The following is a 21,975-nucleotide window of genomic DNA, read 5'->3' as shown; positions in this document are numbered from 1 at the left end:
ACTGGGGACAAAACACAGTGGGCCCCACAGAAAGTGAAACTTGGAGAGTCGGGAGCCAAGATTGCACTCAGTCCCACAGACGGTGTCAGTTCTCATTTATCTCTGTTTCTTGCTCACTCATTTTACATCTAGCCCATCGGGTGCCTTCTCCAACTCCGTATTGGGACCTCTCGGCTCATCCGGCCAGTCCTGATGATAACTCTCTTCTGTTGTCCTTCCTTATATGAAATTACAATGATGGAGAATCTGATTGATTCAACCCTGCCCATAGGTAGATCTCTCTCGGGTCAGATGTCCACACAGAAACACAGCTGTGTCCAAACAGTAGGGGCTGCGGCAGTGTCCTCAGCAATAGACCACATATGATATCAACTCTCTCTTCTTCTTCTTCATTTTCTCTTTCCATTTCTTTCTCAATTCCAAACTGTTCATCTCTGCTTAAACCCTTTCTCAGATCTGAATGTCTTTATTCCAGGGCTCTCTTCTCAGAAGAAAAGTGATCTTCCAAAAACTTATTTTGGGGTGAATTACTTTACTTGTTCTTCTCTAACACATGAATTTTAATTGTGAATTTTGCAGGGAAAGAATCCTAAAATAATTTGTTATTTATCATTAAGTCATATAGTTTGTGGCTATTTTGTATCTTTTCAAATAACCCTAATTACTTAAAAGATTGTGACCTCTGAATCCCTCTAAGTTTCATCCTGGGAATTAGGGTTAGGGAATGATGTAACAAAAGACAAATGAAATAAATAATTTGTAATTAAAATATCTAGTATTTTACCAATAAGATCAACCTCACTATATTGTCTTATTATTTCTAGAACATGATTATTGAATGTTGCTCTGAAATAGTATCTTTGTTTTTGCCTGATGAAGAGGCAACTCCACTATCTGAGGTATGCATCTCTTTTAAAACTGTATGTGATTCTCTAACAAGTATTGTTGTTGCTATGGAAATGGAAATACAGAAAACATCTATTATGAAAGTATCACGGGCCTAACCGTCTTTAATTAATGTGAAAAAGTGATAAACATGAGTTTATAATAGCATGTTATTTTGGTTAGAAATATTCTTTGTTAAAAAATCAACTAGTATAGAAAATTGTGGAGAGGATAATCTTAAAATCATCTCAAATCCACCATTCAGGGAATAACCACTATTAACATTTTGGAGAATATCTCAAATTTTTTTCATGTGTAGTTAGACTTTTGAATTTTTACATCAGTGGGATCATACTGCACAAGCATCCTGTAACTTGTTTTTTCTTCATTCAACAATAATGCTATGGAGATATTTTTATGTGAAAAGTCTACCCTGTCTTATTTCATGCCTACATAATAGTTTCTTTTATGTATTTGTCGTGTCAGGCTTTATTTATATAACTAGATCCTTATTCATGGATCTTGAGGTTGATGGGTTCTAGAAGATACATATTTCACCCTTCTGTTTCACCCATCCTCAGAGTTAATTCTTAGGAATAGGATTTTGGAGTAAAAAGTATATACACATGGTGCCTGACTTACAATGATTCAACTTATGATATTTTGACTTTATGATATTGTGAAAGCAATACACATTCAGTAGAAACCATACTTCGAATTTTGAATTTTGAGCTTTTCGCAGGCTAGCGATATGCAGTCCAATACTTGTGATGCGAGGCAGCAGCAGTGAACTGCAGCTCCCATCACCCCCATGATCATGAGGGGAAATAACCCACACACATACAACCATTCGGGACCCAGACAGCCATTCTGTTTTTAACTTTCAGTACAGTATGCAGTAAATTACATGAGCTATTCAACACTTTATATAAAATTGGCTTTGTGTTAGATGATTTTGTCCAACTGCAGGCTAATGTATGTGTTCTGAGCATGTTTAGGGTATGTTAGGCTAAGCTCTGATGTTTGGTAGGTTACGTGTATTAAGTGTATTTTTGACTTAAGATATTTTCAGCCTCTGATGAGCTTACCCATTTATTGGGACATAACCCCATCATAAGTAAAGGAAGATCTGTATACATTTTTTATTGTGCTAAAATATACATAATGTAAAATTTACAATTTTAATCATTTCTAAATGTACACATCAGTAGCATTAAGTACATTCAAAACGTTGTGCAAACATCTCCACCATCCATCTCCACAATTTTTTCATCATCCCAAGTAGAAACTTTGTACCCATTAAGTAATAACTCCCCATTTCCTCCTCCCCCAGCTCCTGGTAATCTCTATTACTATTTGCTTATTCTAGGTACCTCATATAAATGGAATCATACAATATTGGTTTTTTTGTGGCTGGCTTATTTAGTGCAATGTTTTCAAAGTTCATCCAGGTTTAACGTGTATCAGTACTTCATTCCTTTTTAAGACTAAATATTCCATTGTATGTATATACCACATTTGTTTATCCACTCTTCTGTGGATGGACATTTGAGTTGTTTCTACCTTTTGGCTCCTATAAATAATGCTGCTATAACCATGGGTGTACAAGTATCTGGGTGTATACATAGGAGTGGAATTAGTAATTGGTGGATCATATGGTAATTCTATGTTTAACTTTTTGAGGAAACCCCAACAGCTGCACCATTTTACATTCCCATCAACAGTGCAAGAGGGTTCTAATTTCTCCACATACTCACCAACACTTACTTGCTCTTTTTTGATAATAGCCATCTTAATGGGTCGAAAGTAGTATCTCATTGTGATTTTTTTTAATTAATTAATTAATTTATTTATTTTTGGCTGTGTTGGGTCTTCGTTTCTGTGCAAGGGCTTTCTCTAGTTGTGGTAAGCGGGGGCCACTCTTCATTGCGGTGCGCGGGCCTCTCACTATCACGGCCTCTCTTGTTGCGGAGCACAGGCTCCAGACGCGCAGGCTCAGTAGTTGTGGCTCACGGGCCTAGTTGCTCCACGGCATGTGGGATCTTCCCAGACCAGGGCTCGAACCCGTGTCCCCTGCATTGGCAGGCAGATTCTCAACCACTGCGCCACCAGGGAAGCCCTCTCATTGTGATTTTGATTTGCATTTCCCTAATGACTAATCGCTGATCGCCCATTTTTATATCTTCTTTGGAGAAATGTCTATTCAATCCTTTGCCCATTTTGAACGGGCATATACATTTTGGTATGTAATTGCAAATGGCCTCCAGAAATGTGGCACCAGTTTTCTCTCCCATCTGCAGTAGGGAGAGAGAGGCCCAGTGTACCCGTGTGTTCATCCACACTAGTTCTCCTCCTTCTTCTGCTCTCTCTCTCCCTCCTCCTCTTCTCCCTTTCCTCCCCCTCCTCCTCCTCCTCTTCTTCTAACTGTTGTAGGTCTGACAAGTGAAAAATGACATTTTCAATTATTTTCTATTTATAAATAGTAAAGCCAAATATAGTTCATACTTTGTTGACAGTCTTTGTTTCTCCTTTTGTGGAATGGTGTTCATTCATTTAGCCAATCAACGAATACTTAGAGTGAACTGCCTATGTGTCAGGAACTCCTTTCTAGGCCCTAGAGAGCCTGCTGTGAACAAGCAATAAGGACCTCACTCTCTCGGAGCTGCCTTTTTTTTTGTTTTGTTTTTGTTTTTGGAGAGAAATAGTAAATAAATCACTAAGCAAGATAATTCTTCATTTTGTTAAGTGCTATGAAGGAAAAAACAGAGTGAGATGTTAGAGTAGGGTTGGCAAATTGCAGCCTGTGAACCCTGTCTGGCGCACTGCCTGTTTGTAAATAAAGTTTTATTGGAACACAGCCATACTCATTTGTTTACCAGTTGTCTATAGCTGCTTTTGAGCTACAACAGCAGAGCTCGGTAGTTTTGACAGAGACCATATAGCCCACAAAGTTTAAATTATTTGCTATCTGGCCCTTTACAGGAAAAGTATTCTGATCCCTGTGATAGAAAGTAACAGGGGATGGGGCAGCAGTTTAGATGGGTGGTCAGAGAAGAATTCTCTTAGGAGATGACATTTGAAGTAAGACCTGAAACATTACACTGTCTCCCTCCCACTAGATCATTAGCTTCTTTGGAGCAGGGGTGGTGCTATCTTAATCTTTGAATTCTTACAGTGCCTTGTACATGACATCACTTGGTTACTGTTTCTTGAATTAAATTCTCTTTAGTTTTAAATACCTGAAATTTAATATTTGCTTAAAATTTTTTTTTCATCTGGCCATTCATGTTCTTTTCCCATGTTTTTAAATGAGGAACTTAATTTTTTATTATGGAAATATGTAGAATTACTGCAGCAGACCATTGACAATAAAAATCATGCTTAAATCTAATTTTGTACAAACTGTGATTTACAAATAGGTCACAGAAAAAAATCGTTATTTTAAGACACATGATTTATAACATTAATGGGCTTTGGCCCCTGACAGACCTGGGTTGGAATCCCAGCCTTGGATCTTGTTTGACCTGAGGCAAATCATTTAACTTCTCTAAGCCTCAGTTTTCTCATAGGTAGAGTGGGGTAATAATGCCAGCAATGCCTCACAGTTGTGAGGACTAAAGTAAATAATGTATGTTAAGTATTTGGATTAGGGTCTAGTGCAAATAAATGTTAAATAATTATTAACTATTTCATCATGTCATCTTCATTATCATCTTCCCTACCATGGTCCTGCCTTCCATGTGTGAATTCTTCATCCTCTAGTCAACTAATTTCAACAGATTTTTAAGATCCAAATTTGTTTTGAAATACTGACAGAAAAGGAGAGTAACAGTGTTAAAGAGAGAGAGAAAACCAGGAATCATTTTCTTTGCCTGTAATGTAAATAATTGTTGAATCCTAGAGGAATTAGGTCAGGGTACAAGATCCCAACATGGGATCACAGTCGTGAAAGAATCATTGGTCCAAGAGAAGGTGCCTCCAATTGAATCCCACGCTAACACTTCCACTGAGAGCAAGACTTACCTGATAGTCCTGGATGGAGCGTGGGCGTTTACAAGCTTGTTCCAAGAAGTAAATGGTTAAAATAAAGAAGAAGTAAATTTGTCTAAATAAAATTGCATGCCTTTTTTTGTCACTGGCAGGAGATCTTGCTGTTCAGTTTAGTTCCTTACTGAACATATCTATTATAATTGCCTTTGCCTGTATTGCCTCTTCTTAATTAAAATAAATATTGCCACACACAACTTGTGACAAAAATAACCTGAGATAGCAAGGAAGTGGAGGAAGGGAATGAGTGCTCTGTGCTAACGTTCTTAGTGACTAGTCACAGAACGTAAATGACCATTAGGTATACTTTCAGGTGCACCAACAATGAAGCGATCCTTTCATTGCCTACATAGGTTCAGATTATTGCAGTTTCCAAGTTGTCAGGTAGGATTCAAACATAATGCTAAAAATATTCTTCCCGCTCTTGCTGTGACTGACTGTGGGGAGTCGATCTATACAACTCCATTCATCAGTAATTATTGACTTCCAGCTGCACGCAGAACATTGGTGTAGATACTTTTGTTGCTGTAAAGGCAGCATAGGTTTAAGTTCCTGCATTCAGCTAAATTAAATACTTTCGTATTGGTTCACATGATACATGTGAATTTACCTAATCTATGTGTGTGTGTGTGTATGTGTGTCTGTAGTGTGTGTACATGTGTGTATGTATGTATTGAACTGATTTGAGTCATACAGACTCAGTATGGAGAGGAAATTCCTAGGAGCAGATCCTGCTTTGAAGGTAGAAAAGGTGACCCTAAGCCAAGAGAAAAGACACATTGTATAAGGAGATTGCAAAGTAGTTTTTCTTGGCTGCATGAGTTTAGTAGGATATTTTTTGAGTTCACGGTTTTTAGCTAGACCTACAATAGCACCTGACAAACAGTAACGCTAATAATCATTAAACTGCAAATCTTACTAATAGTAGTAGTAATTGTAATATTTATTGAGCACATGGCATGTGAAGACACTGTCCAGTGTTTTAAATCCAGTATCTCATTTAACATTACAAGAAGCCTATGCAGTTGGTTACTGTTGCTCTCCCCATTTTAGAAATGGGGAGGTGTAGCAGCATGCCCGAGCTCTTGCAGCTTGTAAGCAGAGGAGGCACTAGTCAACCATAGATCCGCTTACATCCGGGATCTGCATCTTTAACTAAAGTGCACCCAGTGAATGTCTGATTGGAAGAGGGAGCAGATGCTGCAGGGTGTTGAGGAGTGAGAGGTGAGAAAGGGAAGGTTGCAAGTGTAGATGAATCTTTGAGAAGGTTTGGGATAGGTATCTGGAGAGGGTTGGAGGAGCAGCTCCCAGGAGACACGGAGTCAAGGGCGGGTGTTAGGACAGCAACAGTGGACAGGGCGAGGAGCCGGGAGGGGTGGAGGTTGCCTGTCGAGAAGATAAAAGGACAAATGATGAAGCAAGGCCTAAGGGAGTGGGCCGGAAACAGAAAGATATTGACAGTATAAGTGAGAGAGTTGCCTGCAAACAGAGGAAATACACCTCTTTCTGTAGGTCTTGGGGCAGCAGATTAAGGGCAGGAAGGGATGTGAGTAAGTGTGTGAGAGAAGGATAGGAGAAGCGGGGGCAGTTCACACCCAGTGGTTTTCACTTTCTCAATGAAGTAGAGGCAAGTTCATCTAAGACTGGAGTGGGGTAAAGCGTTGAGGGTATGATCTTCTAAGAGAGATGAAGATCTTGAATATTCACAGTCACTGAGTGTGATGAGCGAGGAGCTGACCAAGAAAAAGTAAAAGAATTGAGGGCCACAATGAGATTTAAAAGTCATACATTTGAGGGGCACCAGGCTGCTTGGCTTGTGATTTTTCTCCAGCAGCACTTGGCTTCCCGGATATGGCTGTGGAAAATGCCAGTAGAGGCAGATGCAAGAGGAGAGCAGAGACGCATGGGAGGTGAGAGTACTCGTGAGACACCTGACAGCCTGCCAGAGGCTCAGGTGGCTTGGAGCAGCTATAAGTTTATTTCACAGTAAATCCCCGAATTCCTCTCATTTACTCTGAGAAAGCACCAGTAGAGCCTGATGTCTGCCATTATTTCTCAAGCTCCAGTTGAATAGAAAATAGTTTAATCATACAATATGTTTTCTAAAAAAATTTTTTTTGAGTTTTAACTAAAAAATTTCTTGACAGATTCTAATGACCTACACTACATTATTATGTACAATATTAATGGGCACTTTTTTTTCACATGGTTGAATTTAGTGTGCCCATGTTCTCTTATTTCTGATTCTGAAAATAATCATTTTTGATGTGTTTATGATCAGATATTGACATCAACCATATGCTAGTCACTAAAATAACTATTATCTTTGAGAAGGTTTGGGTAAGAACTATGGGGAGGGCAGAGGAACAGTAAGAGGGAGACATAGAGTCACAGGTATGTTAACACATCTTAGTGTATTTAGTCATTTGTCTCCCCTACTAGAGCAGATTGAGTCTTCTGTATAATAAGATTGGATCTTATTACATTTATAGTCTTCCTGCCTTGCCCAGTGTTGGCTCCCCAAGGGTGTCAGTAAGTGTTTTGTTTTGTTTTGTTTAAATTAATTAATTAATTTATTTTTGGCTGCATTGGGTCTTTGTTACTGTGGGCGCAGGCTTTCTCAAGTGGCGGCGAGCGGGGCTACTCTTTTTTTTTTTTTTTAAATTTATTTATTTATTTATTTATTTTTGGCTATGTTGGGTCTTTGTTTCTGTGCAAGGGCTTTCTCTAGTTGTGGCAAGCGGGGGCCACTCTTCATCGCGGTGTGTGGGCCTCTCACTCTTACGGCCTCTCTTGTTGCGGAGCACAGGCTCCAGATGCGCAGGCTCAGTAGTTGTGGCTCACGGGCCCAGTTGCTCCGCGGCATGTGAGATCTTCCCAGACCAGGGCTCGAACCCGTGTCCCCTGTATTGGCAGGCAGATTCTCAACCACTGCACCACCAGGGAAGCCCTGGGGCTACTCTACATTGCAGTGCGCGGGCTTCTCTTTGCAGTGGCTTCTCTTGTTGCGGAGCACGGGCTCTAGGCACGCAGGCTTCAGTAGTTGTGGCACAAAGGCTCAGTAGTTGTGGCTCGCGGGCTCTAGAGCGCAAGCTCAGTAGTTGTGGTACATGGGCTTAGTTGCTCTGCGGCATGTGGGAATCTTCCTGGACCAGGGGTCGAACCCGTGCCCCCTGCATTGGCAGGTGGATTCTTAACCACTGTGCCACCAGGGAAGTCCCAGTAAGTGTTTGTTAAATAAATGAACGCTCGTGATACTTCTTCCAGAGAGCCCTCTGGGTTGCAGTTCTGGTCTTGACATAACAATGACTTTGGGTTCATCAGTTTCATGCATTTGTATCATAAACATTTGTCAAGTGCCTCCTCTGTGCCAGCCATTGGACTAGGCATTGGGATAAAGAAGTAAAAGCGAGTCCCTGCCTTCAAGCGGGCCTGCAGTTTGTTGGGGGAGACAGACAAATACAGAAGCAATTATAGTACAGGGTGAAATAGAGGCCCGAGGGCCAAATACCACTCCTCAGTGAGAATATCAGTTAATATTCTAATACTATCTCAGCATAATTCTGAAGGTGAGAAATTCCCTTTGGTATCTTTTAAGAAGGGTTCACTAGTTCCATGTAAGAAATCAAGATAATAGAAGCTCCTATGACCAATGGTTAAAAGTCCTAGTTATTTTGGAAAATGATTGGAAGGCAGTAGAGAATCCTTAGGTAGATATAAGCATGATCAAGGGTACTTGTGAGAGCATTTTCCTCTGATTAGGAAGACATTCAGAAGAGGAGGCAGAAAGCAGAAGTCCTAGCTTTGGCAGTAGGCTCAGTTGCCACAAGGGCATGACGTATGGTTTTGTTCATGAGGATGGAGAGAATGGGGCGAATCCCAAAAGCCCTGTATATAAAAACAAAGGGAGAAGTTTTTTGTTTGTTTTTAAGTCGGTTTAGTTTTCAGGCTGCAGCTGAGCACAAGGCCCTGTGCAGGACCCACTGGAGGAATCAGAGATGAGAAGGACAGAGTCCTTGCCCCGAAGAGGCCGGCAGTCTAGAAAGGAGGCATGGGGCTAATGCTTACACACATGGAGACAGTGGTTGTGGTTTTAAAATGGGTGATTGTTTTGCATGAAGATGGGGAGAAAGAGGTTGACAGAGGTTCAAAGACCTGCCCAAGGTCATTCACCTGGTAACCGTCACAGCCCAAACTGGGCAGACCCCAGAGTCTATGCTGTTAACTGTTATCATTACCCTAAAACCAGCACTGTCCCACCTTTTCAGTTTGGGGACTCTTGGCCATTCAGGTGGCAGGGCTGGTTGAGCAATACATCACTGAGGGAGAGTTAGAGTCAGGGTAGACTCAGGGTTAGGCAGCAGTGTGTGTGCTGGTTAACAGACAGGCTTGAAAGTCAAGTTGCCTGCCTCAAAATCCCAGCCCGGCTCTGATGTTTGCTAGTTGTATAACCTTAGACAAGTTGTTTAACCTCAATGCTTCAGTTTCCCTATTTGTAAAATAGAAATAAAAATAGAACTTACCTCATAGGCTTGTTGTATGATTAAGTGAGCTAATCCATGTAAAACTCTTAGAACAGGGCCTGGCACATACTAAGCAAAATAGTTGGTTACTATTATTATCACTTAAGAGCTATCTGAGTTCACTTGGAATTAGACCCTCGTAAACAGATTTGTTTCTCTAAGGGGTGACTGTAGAAGAACAACAATAACATGCCTGAGATAAAGCCTCTACTTTCTCAAAAGAGAGGCTGGAATAATGCAAGTGCTAGGAATATATCACCTCTAACCACGTGTATCCCCCATTCTCATCTGTTCCAGTTACTATGCTTATATAACAAAGCACCCCAAATTTAGTGGCATAAAATGACCATCATCTCATTAAGCTCAAGGGGTCTGTGGGTCACATATTTGGAAAGGGCAGAGTGAGGCAACTTGTCTCTGCTCCATGGTATCTGGGGCATCTGCCGGGAAGACTTGAAGGTCGGAGGTGATGCAGCTGCTGAGGGCTGGAATCCCTGAAGGCTCGAAGGCTTGTTTGGTTTGGTGCCCGATGCTGGCTGTTGGCCGGGGGTGCTGAAGGCTGTGGGCCAGAACACAGCACCTGACCTCACTGTGGCTGGTGGGCCTCCATACAGTGTGGTGTCTGGGTTTTAAGAGTGAGCCTCCCAGGAGAAGCAGGCCAGAAGCTCTATCACTGTTGAGGCCCTAGTTTGGAAGTTACATAATGACACGTCCCTGCTAGTCTCTATTCCACCCACATTCAAGGTTGGACCTCTTCTTGATGGGAAGAGTGTCAATGTCAGATTGTAAGAAGGGCGTGTGGGTGGGAAGCTATTGTTGCAGCCATTTTGGGAAATTGCATTTGGCCACAACATTCAATAAAGCACTCCCAGTTTCTAAGACTATTTCTGCTCTGAGCAGAGGCTGCTCCTGGCAAACTGCTTAGCCAATATATATTTTTTTTATTAAAAAAATTTTTTTAACATCTTTACTGGAGTATAATTGCTTTACAACGGTGTGTTAGTTTCTGCTGTATAACAAAGTGAATCAGCTGTACGTATACTTATATCCCCATATCCCCCCCCTCTTGTGTCTCCCTCCCACCCTCCCTATCCCACCCCTCTAGGTGGTCACAAAGCACCGAGCTGATCTCCCTGTGCTATGCTGCTGCTTCCCACTAGCTATCTATTTTACATTTGGTAGTGTATATATGTCCATGCCACTCTCTCACTTCATCCCAGCTTACCCTTCCCCCTCCCCGTGTCCTAAAGTCCATTCTCTATGTCTGTGTCTTTATTCCTGTCCTGCCCCTAGGTTCTTCAGAACGATTTTTTTTTTTTTTTAGATTCCATATATATTTGTTAGCATATGGTATTTGTTTTTCTCCTTCTGACTTACTTCACTCTGTATGACAGTCTCTAGATCCATCCACATCTCAACAAATGACTCAATTTTGTTCCTTTTTATGACTAATATTCCATTGTATATATGTACCACATCTTCTTTATCCATTCGTCTGTCGATGGGCATTTAGGTTGCTTCCATGACCTGGCTATTGTAAATAGTGCTCCAGTGAACATTGGGGTGCATGTGTCTTTTTGAATTATGGTTTTCTCTGGGTATATGCCCAGTAGTGGGATTGCTGGATCATATGGTAATTCTACTTTTAGTTTTTTAAGGAGCCTCCATACTGCTCTGCATAGTGGCTGTATCAATTTACATTCCCACCAACAGTGCAAGAGGGTTCCCTTTTCTCCACACCCTCTCCAGCATTTGTTGTTTGTAGATTTTCTGATGATGCCCATTCTAACTGGTGTGAGGTGATACCTCATTGTAGTTTTGATTTGCATTTCTCTAATGATTAGTGATGTTGAGCATCCTTTCACGTGTTTGTTGGCAATCTGTATATCTTCTTTGGAGAAATGTCTGTTTAGGTCTTCTGCCCATTTTTGGATTGGGTTGTTTGTTTTTTTGATATTGAGCTGCATGAGCTGCTTCTATATTTTGGAGATTAATCCTTTGTCAGTTGCTTTGTTTGCAAATATTTTCTCCCATTCTGAGGGTTGTCTTTTCGTCTTGGTTATGGTTTCCTTTGCTGTGCAAAAGCTTTTAAGTTTCATTAGGTCCCATTTGTTTATTACTGTTTTTATTTCCATTTCTGTAGGAGGTGGGTCAACAAGGATCTTTCTGTGATTTATGTCATAGAGTGTTCTGCCTATGTTTTCCTCTAAGAGTTTTAATAGTGTCTGACCTTACATTTAGGTCTTTAATCCATTTTGAGTTTATTTTTGTGTATGGAGTTAGGGAGTGTTCTAATTTCATTCTTTTACATGTAGCTGTCTGGTTTTCCCAGCACCACTTATTGAAGAGGCTGTCTTTTCTCCATTGTATATTCTTGCCTCCTTTATCAAAATAGGTGACGATATATGTGTGGGTTTATCTCTGGGCTTTCTATCCTGTTCGATTGATCTATATTTCTGTTTTTGTGTGAGTACCATACTGTCTTGATTACTGTAGCTTTGTAGTATAGTCTGAAGTCAGGGAGCTTGATTCCTCCAGCTCTGTTTTTCTTTCTGAAGATTGCTTTGGCTATTCGGGGTCTTTTGTGTTTCCATACAAATTGTGAAGTTTTTTGTTCTAGTTCTGTGAAAAATGCCACTGGTAGTTTGATAGGGATTGCACTGAATCTTTAGATTGCTTTGGGTAGTAGAGTCATTTTCACAATGTTGATTCTTCCAATCCAAGAACATGGTATATCTCTCCATCTGGTTGTATCATCTTTAATTTCTTTCATCAGTGTCTTATAGTTTACTGCATACAGGTCTTTTGTCTCCTTAGGTAGGTTTATTCCTCAGTATTTTATTCTTTTTGTTGCAGTGGTAAATGGGAGTGTTTCCTTAATTTCTCTTTCAGATTTTTCATCATTCGTGTATAGGAATGCAAGAGATTTCTGTGCATTAATTTTGTATCCTACTACTTTACCAGATTCATTGATTAGGTCTAGTAGTTTTCTGGTAGCATCTTTAGGATTCTCTATGTATAGTATCATGTCATCTCCAAACGGTGACAGCTTTACTTCTTCTTTTCCGATTTGGTTTCCTTTTATTTGTTTTTCTTCTCTGATCACTGTGGCTAAAACTTCCAAAACTATGTTGAATAATAGTGGTGAGAGTGGGCAACCTTGTCTTCTTCCTGATCTTAGTGAAAATGGTTTCAGTTTTTCACCATTGAGAATGATGTTGTCTGTGGGTTTGTCATATATGGCCTTTATTATGTTGAGGTAAGTTACTGCTATGCCTACTTTCTGGAGAGTTTTTATCATAAATGGGTGTTGAATTTTGTCGAAAGCTTTTTCTGCATCTATTGAGATGATCATATGGTTTTTCTCCTTCAGTTTGTTAATATGGTTTATCACAATGATTGATTTGCGTATATTGAAGAATCCTTGCATTCCCGGGATAAACCCCACTTGGTCATGGTGTATGATCCTTTTCAATGTGCTTTTGAAGTCTGCTTGCTATTGTTTTGTTGAGGATTTTTACATCTATGTTCATCAGTGATATTGGCCTGTAGTTTTCTTTTTTTGTGACATCTTTGTCTGGTGTTGGTATCAGGGTGATGGTTGCCCTTAGAATGAGTTTGAGAGTGTTCCTCCCTCTGCTATATTTTGGAAGAGTTTGAGAAGGATAGGTGTTAGCTCTTCTCTAAATGTTTGATAGAATTTGCCTGTGAAGCCATCTGGTCCTGGGCTTTTGTTTGTTGGAAGATTTTTAATCACAGTTTCAATTTCAGTGCTTGTGATTGGTCTGTTTATATTTTCTGTTTCTTCCTGGTTCAGTTTCAGAAGGTTGTGCTTTTCTAAGAATTTGTCCATTTCTTCCAGGTTGTGGACAAATTTCTAATTCTGTTGATTGGAGTCTTTTCCCTTTTTTTCTTGGTGAGTCTGGCTAATGGTTTATCAATTTTGTTTATCTTCTCAAAGAACCAGGTTTTAGTCTTATTGATCTTTGCTCTTGTTTCCTTCATTTCTTTTTCATTTATTTCCAATCTGATGTTTATGATTTCTTTCCTTCTGCTAACTTTGGGGATTTTTTTTTGTTCTTTTTTCTCTAATTGCTTTAGGTGTAAGGTTAGGTTGTTTATTTGAGATTTTTCTTGTGTCTTAAGGTAAGATTATATTGCTCTAAACTTCCCTCTTAGAACTGCTTTTGCTGCATCCCATAGATTTTGGGTAGTCGTGTTTTCATTGTCATTTGTGTCTAGGTAATTTTTGATTTTCTCTTTGATTTCTTCAGTGATCTCTTGGTTATTTAGTAGTGTATTGTTTAGCCTCCATGTGTTTGTATTTTTAACAGTTTTTTTTCCTGTAATTGATATCTAGTCTTACAGCATTGTGGTCAGAAAAGATACTTGCTATGATTTCAATTTTCTTAAATTTACCAAGGCTTGATTTGTGATGCAAGATATGATCTATCCTGGAGAATGGTCCACGAACACTTGAGAAGAAAGTGTATTCTGTTGTTTTGGGATGGAATGTCCTATAAATATCAATTAAGTCCATCTTGTTTAATGTGTCATTTAAAGCTTGTGTTTCCTTATTTATTTTCATTTTGGATGATCTGTCCATTGGTGAAAGTGGGGTGTTAAAGTCCCTTAGTATGATTGTGTTACTGTCGATTTCCCCTTTTATGGCTGTTCGCATTTGCCTTATGTATTGAGGTGCTTCTATGCTGGGTGCATAAATATTTATAATTGTTATATTTTCTTCTTAGATTGATCCCTTGATCATTATGTAGTGTCCTTCTTTGTTCCTTGTAATAGTCTTTATTTTAAAGTCTATTTTGTCTGATATGAGAATTGCTACTCCAGCTTTCTTTTGATTTCCATTTGCATGGAATATCTTTTTCCATTTTGTATGTGTCCCTAGGTCTGAAGTGGGTCTCTTGTAGATAGCATATATACGGGTCTTGTTTTTATATCCATTCAGCCAGTCTATGTCTTTTGGTTGGAGCATTTAATCTATTTACATTTAAGGTAATTATCAATATGTGTATTCCTATTATCATTTTCTTAATTGTTTTGGGTTTGTTATTGTAGGTCTTTTCCCTCTCTTGTGTTTCCTGCACGGAGAAGTTCCTTTGGTATTTGTTGTAAAGCTGGTTTGGTGGTGCTGAATTCTCTTAGCTTTTGCTTGTCTGTAAAGGTTTTAATTTCTCCATCGAAGCTGAATGAGATCCTTGCTGGGTAGAGGAATCTTGGTTGTAGGTTTTTCCCTTTCATCACTTTAAATATGTCCTGCCACACTCTTCTGTGCTTAGTCAATTTTTTAAATTAGTCAGCAACTCTCCCCAAATATACTAGGTAACCATTACGGAGTTGCGGAGTGTGTTTATACCCAGAGGACAGAGGAAAAACTAGGTGGGTTCTCAGTTCCCTTTGAAAGAAGCTATACAGTTTTTCTGGCTGTTGGATGGAGTTGCATGTGTCCCAATTTATGTGGGATAGCTTCCACATCACTTTTTTGGGGGCCTGTTAAGTCCTAGAAGGTAGGCTATTTATCTTCCTTTAAGCTGTTAAGTCCTAGAGGGTAGGCTATTTAACTTCCTTTGGCTAATTTTGTTACATTACCCTATGCCCCTTGGTTTCTTTTTAACAAAACTTCCCAAATGGTGACAATGACAATACTGTCTGTAAACTGTCATTTATAACATTGGGAACAAGGTATTCTGTAGTTTACTAAGTATTAAAAAATTAATTCTATTAATATAACTTCTTTCAGTTGAAAGTTGTAGTTGTTGTTTTTTTTTTACCAGCCAAGAGCTGTCTGAATAGATTTTACGGGCATCAAGAATTACATCTTTCTTCTGTGAGACATTATTATTCTGTCCTCAAGTGAAGAGTATCCTTTGTATGTAAGTTCATGAGACATCCACTTAATATTCTTATATTCTTTTGGAGACAATGCCGAATGACATCAGTTCCACACTGCCTTTAAAACACAGCTCTGACTTTGATTCCATCCGCTTCACTATTCATTTCCAACTGTCAAATTTGGCTAAGGGAGAAAGAAAGCCCTTAAGAAAAGGCTAGGCTATTAATGTGCTCTTCAAAATGCTAAGAAAAGGCTAAGCTGTTTATAGCGTTTTCAAAATGCTCATCTCTCGGAGATTTGCCAGCAACAGTGTCAAGGTGAAATAGCTCTCGTTCATCCAGGAACCGAGAGCCTTTGTGTTCTCTACACTCAAAGCACTGGTCCCACTGTTGTTAGACGTGCTATTTGGGGGTATAATGATCCTTGGATATAATTTAAACCAAAATATAGTCATGAACCTGATATTGTGTATTTATTGTAAAAGTGGCAAGAAGTGTGTGCAATGCTTGAGAAAGCAAGCCTGGCTTCATCCTGGGTACAGCTGTATTTCAGAATCAAGGGGACAATTTCCTGAAGTTTAGTCACTTTGTATAACTTCAAAGGAAGTGAGAGGCAGGGGTATTATTAGCAAATCTGTACATTGCTTTCTATCTTGCTGAAAACTGAGTCAAGTGCTTAGTTTCATTCACTTCATGCATTTTGCGAAACGTTTTTATCTTGATTAAAAATCTGGACCCTTAACAATGGCATTATAATTCATTTTAGGAGGATGTTGATTTTGGCCTCATATTTCTCAGTCTGTTAACAAGCCTTTTGAAATTCTCCAGACCAATGTTCTTTATATTTAAATAAATCCACAAAGGAGAAACTGGTGTAAATTTACCCATTTTCTTTGTTAATACTTTGGGCACCTGCCATTCGAGATTTTTGCCCTTATTTGTCCTGTATCTCAGGTAGCTGGTACCGTTATGTTCTTTTCTCAACCACCTGTGAGAGCACAGCACGGCGGGAAGAGTGCTCGGCACACGCTAGAGCCCCAGTGTTGCTCTTGTGGACAAGTCGTTAGTCCTTAAAGACCTCAGGTCAATTACATGCTGCTGAAGGTCTCGGAAGCAACGTATCTCAGCAGATCAAAACATGATTTGATTCTTGGTTCCACCGTCTATTGATGGTGTGACCGTGAGCTACTCACTTTTCCTTCTCTGCTTCAGCTCCTTATCTGTACATTGGTGATAGCTTCTCCTCATGTAGGATTGCGTTAGAAACAGTATGTGACACGTCTGATATAGTGCCTGTCAACGCCATGGGTAAGCATCCAATACATTGTGGCCATCTTTATTTTTCCCTGCCTTAAAATAATGAGAAATGAGTCATTTCTTCATTTGATCATTCGTAACTCTCTGCATTGGTGGCTTTTGGCCTATCTGAATGTTTGCTAATTTTCAGAAGAATAAAGGGACATTTAATAGATGTAGTCTTAATATTATTTTTCAATCATCCTTTTTAAATTAAACTTTCTGTTTTGAGATCGTGTTAGACTCACATGCAATTTTAAGAAATAATAATATAATACATTATAAAAATATAATATAATGTAGAACTGTAGTACAGTATCATAACGAGGATACTGACATTAATAAAGTCGGGGTACAGAACAATTTCATCGCTACAAGGACTCCTCCTGTTCTCCTTTTATAGCCACCCCCACCTCTCACGCCCCACCTCTGTCCGTGACCCTTGACAATTATTAATCTATTCTCCATTTCTATAATTTTATCATTTCAAGAATGTTATGTTGAAGGAGCCATACACTATGTAACCTTTGGGGATTGGTATTTTTTCACTCAGCTTAATTCCCTGGAGAACCATTAAATCATGCTTTTGATGGACCAAAAAATCCTTATGAACATTGACATATTTTACTTTGGCCGCAGAATAACCATTAGCTCAAAAGTGCCTGTTGTGGTACCTGGCACATAGTGTGCGGTAAAGATTCACTGAGGCACAGGGGTGGATCCCACTCTACCTGATTCACCCCTCTTCCTCCCTCTCCTCCTCCTCTCCATCCTTCTCCTCTTTCCTTGCCCCCTTCTTCTCCACATCTTCTTATGGATATTGACAGACAAAGACTGATTGCTCAAGTTAGAAATACTAAAAAGAGTTAAAAGAAATACTTTATGTGAAACTGCTTTGTAAATTACAAGCTCTGTTAGACTTCCTATCAAAAACTGCCGGTCAGTGTTGGCCACATTGTAAGAATAGTTTGCAGATGCTTGCGATGTAAACGTATGGGAACAAAGGAGTCAGCGTGAGCAGTGTTTCCTTACGCATGGTGCGCGTGGGTCTGTGCTCTAGTTTCTGCTGCAGTGGGAGCTGCTGACTAACAAAGCCCCTCAGCCTTTCACTCTAACCAACAAAGTCCCAGGAACAAAATGCAAACTTCAGTTCACATTCTTTGTAAGCCTTTGCTCTGAAAAAGAGCCCCCTTTTTAGAGTTGCCAGATGTTAAGCTCGCTGAGCTCCTTCATGAAAAAGCATCAAGAAATGCCAGGTATTGTTCAAACTCTGGAGTTTTCACTTCAGTATCTCGGGTCAAAAGCCCACAGGCAGATCAGTCACAGCCATTCAGGAGGCAACCCAGCTTCAGCATTTGTACACAGTTAGAGCATTTCTTCCTGTAAGTTTGCTGCTGAGAGTCAACGACCTGACCTTTAAGTGGAGTCCAGCCCTTACTCTGATGGAATGTCCCCTATTCAGAAATACAGCGAGGGGAGAACAAGCTTGCCAGAGCGTAGCTGTTTGAGCCAAGATAGCTTAGGCTATGCTGTGCTAACAAATAAACCCCAAACCTCAGTGGCAATAAAGGTTTGCTTATTTCTCATAAAAGTCCAATGAGGTATACGCAACTCTCCTTCAACTTGTAACTATGCTGTCTGGGCTACACGGCCTCCAAGTCGGAGGAGAAGAGGGCTAGGGGATTTCGTAGGATGTTTTTAAGTTGGGTGACTATAGATACAGGTTTGCCTGCAGCAGTCACAGCACATACCTGTTGATTTGGTGTGATGGTTAATATACTCTCCTTTTATTCTCAACAGTCTCCCAGTTTAGGCAATAAATTAGGGTGACCATTTCTAAGAGCCAGCATGGAATGGCTATCATAATTTCCGCCCATATCCTATTGGCCTTGCCCTGATGTGCAAGGATGTAGAGAACCATAGAGGAACAAGTATGTACTTCGGTGAGCACTAGTAACTTCTGGCACAGCAGGCATCTGCAGGAACGCCATGAATTTTTCCCACAGAATTAATTCAATAACTTCAATTACCAAAACTCTGTTGAGAAGATAGGATAGAAATATGATATTCTTACGAACTAAGCCATCTCATTTAATCACACATTGTGGTAGGCTGACTCATGGCCCCCCAGAGATGTCCACATCCTAATCCCCAGAACCTGTTACCTTGTATGACCAAAGGGACTCTTCAGATGTGATTAAATTAAGGATATTGAGATGGGGGAGATTATCCTGGATTATTCAGGCGGGCCTTAAATGTAGTCACAAGTATCCTTGTAAAAGGGAGGCAGAGGGAGACTTGACAGCAGAAGAGGAGAAGGCAACGTGATGATGGAGGTGAAGATTGGAGAGATGTGCTTTGAGGATGGAAAAGGGGCTATAAACCAAGGAAAACAGGTGGCCTCTAGCTGCTAAAATAGGCAAAGATACAGATTCTTTGCTGAGAGTCTCCAGAAGGAGCCAGCCCTGCTGACACCTTGACTTTAGCCCAGCCAAACTGAATTCAGATTTCTTTTTTTTTTCAATGAAAGAGTCACTTATGCAACTCTTTTTTTTAAAATTTATTTATTATTTACTTTTTATATTTATTTTTGGCCGTGTTGAGTCTTCGTTTCTGTGCGAGGACTTTCTCTAGTTGCAGCACGCGGGGGCCACTCTTCATCATGGTGCGCGGGCCTCTCACTATCGCGGCCTCTCTTGTTGCAGAGCACAGGCTCCAGACGCGCAGGCTCAGTAGTTGTGGCTCACGGGCCTAGTTGCTCTGCGGCATGTGGGATCTTCCCAGACCAGGGCTCGAACCCGTGTCCCCTGCATTGGCAGGCAGATTCTCAACCACTGCGCCACCAGGGAAGCCTGAATTCAGATTTCTTACCTCCGGGACTGTAAGAGAACAAGCGTGTGTTGTTGTACGCCACTAGGTTTGTCTTACATTTGTTACAGCAGCAGTAGGACATTAATCCACACATACACTCTGAAGTTCAGCATGTGACTTTAGGTTTCTGTTTCTGTTTAGATGTCTGTAAAAAAAAAAATCCTTATTTTACGTGTGAGATATTTAAGTGGCTTGCCCAAGTTCCCTTAGCTAGTTAATGTCAGAGCCAGGATTTACACCCAGGCAGACTGGCTCCTCAGATCACGTTTCTAACCACCCTGCTGCACTGCCTCTGCCCCACTGCCCAGCTGCCCTTGAACTCCCCCTACCATGCCCATCCACCACGAAACGCCCCTGCTGCATGCAGCCTCTCCTCCCACACCCACCTGACTCCAGTCTCTTGCTCCTTCCATGGGCACTGTGGGCCCCTGGACACATTTCCAGCTTCTGCTTTTGGAAAAAATTTTATGTAAGGTTCTAGGGCTTCCATAGGGAATTCTCAAGAAAAGTTAGGCTTCAGGAGAAATTATTGAATTTCTTCATATTTAAGTGTATGGGGAGGGATATTATTTGAGGGAAGATATTTCTGAATCTTCTTCCTACTCCTTAGTTTCTAATTCTCTTCCTCATACTCTAGAGGGGGAAATGTTCCTAAGGCTAATCAAATAACATGATTAATAGAAATGATACTGGAAAGGTATTAAGTTTGTTTTACCATGACCCAGAAAAGAAGCCTCTAGAAATTTGGTATAAAAATTCTCAGTACTTTAAATCTCCTGTTAGCTTGTATTGGTTATGTACTAGTATGCGTTTTGCCATATTGCCATTTGTTTAATGGTTCTATTGTTAACCACTGAATTAAATATTTACGCCTGGGTGGCCCCTTCACTGAGCCACTAAGAGCTCCCCTTCCTGACCGAAGAACTTATATTCCCAGCTCTGGGAATGTGCTGACCAGCAGCCCTCAGCTCTCAACCCTCTCCAGGAACTGCCTCTGTCTAATGGACATGGCCTTTTTGGGCAGGGGTGGTTGGGGGGGTATCTGTATCTAATTACTGGCTGATATGGGTGTCCCAACAAAAGTTGGGACAACTCTGAAGGGCCACTCCAGCTTCAAAGCTCCCCATGGGGTTGGCAGGGGGTTTATTGTGTCTGCAATGCAGCCCATCTTCACTCTGCCTAATCCTGCTTTCTTCCCTTTCCCCACGGGTGTTGATCCCAAGGGTATGTCCTGATAAACTTCCTGAAAGCTAAGTTCCATCTCACGGTCTGCTTCCCGGGAACCTGAACGACAACAGTGAGTTAAAAATAATAATAAAAAATGAAGATCCCTGACTGGTGATGAATACATAAGAGTGCTCCATTAATCCTTATTTATTGGAATTAGAAGAGTTCTAAAGGAACTTGGAAACACACTTTCTGGTTGAAAGTTTATTTTCTAATGTAGAAGTAAGGGGAAAACATCATACACATGTCACGCACTCATGATTAAAAATACCTTCTACAATGTGACCCACAGTTCAATCACATTTTCCTTTGACCTCTGTTTTAACAGTTAATTTACAATGATATAAAGTCTGTAAAACCAAGATTCGAGCCCATATACAGTCCTCAATAAATGCAGGCTTCCTTTTACAGAGAAACGTTTTTTTCCAGAGTAAAAAAAACAAGGACTTGGTAAAGCTTTAAAACCACTTTATGCAAATAAAGGCAAAGATGTAAAGAGCAATGTCATCACGCATAGAACTATATCAGAATTTATGCTCACATCTCCACGGAGAGTGAGGATTACACACTCAGTTTTACAGCACATTGACTATAAGCATTTCTGTTCAGTCATCTACCCGAGAACACTTTTCCTTTAATTCTTCCCCCAACCTCTGATTATAAGCACTGAACCATCAACCGAAAACTTGCATCTAGCCTTTATGCCTTATGCACTTCATTGTTGGTTGTATAACTCCGCTTCCTGTTCTGATTAGAGCTTTTGATATTTTAAAGGGGATTTGCCCTGTTTGAGACCCTTTATTAGTTTTTTTATATGGTGACAGAGACTTTCCCGGAGTGAGAGAGCAGCTGTTCTTTCTGCACAATAGGGTTTCAAAGGCTCTTTTCTCTGGGACTTAGACTGTTGAGCGTCAGAATAAGCCTAGATATGCACAGCCTAACCTTTTACTTTTTTCTTAATGGTCTCTTTTGGTCTTAAAAGATTGTTTTGTTAAATAGTTCCCTATAAAAAGCATATACCCATAATGGAGATATCACTGCCAGCTCTATCATTTTTCATCACTTAGTGCCTTGGCTCAGCCTGGGGTAGGGTAGGAAGGGCAATGTGTGCAGAAGGGGTGCAAGGGAGGAGAAGGAGGAGTGCAGGAGAAAGCCCCAAAGGCCCCAAAGACATTCACTAGCTGAGCACTGCCCTAATCTACATAATACCAGATACGACTCTTGTGGGGTTTTTCCTGATACCAGCTGATTCTACAGTTCTCTGACACCAACTGGG

The 21,975-nt window shown here is 40.4% G+C and overlaps 1 protein-coding gene across 1 annotated transcript in view; it reads left to right on the top strand.

Moving 5' to 3' along the window:
- The window catches only part of CFAP54 (cilia and flagella associated protein 54), a 311,690-nt gene that overhangs the window by 279,236 nt on the left and 10,479 nt on the right, over positions 1–21,975 (top strand). Inside the window, 1 exon segment of the mRNA XM_082419565.1 lies at positions 825–899. Coding sequence (XP_082275691.1) covers positions 825–899 — 75 coding nt within the window.

This window comes from Balaenoptera physalus, assembly GCF_965194825.1.
Source record: "Balaenoptera physalus genome assembly, chromosome: 13".
In the NCBI taxonomy this organism is placed as follows: Eukaryota; Metazoa; Chordata; class Mammalia; order Artiodactyla; family Balaenopteridae; genus Balaenoptera; species Balaenoptera physalus.
Note: the sequence above shows the minus strand (reverse complement) of the source record. Positions and strands in the feature narration are given on the sequence as shown.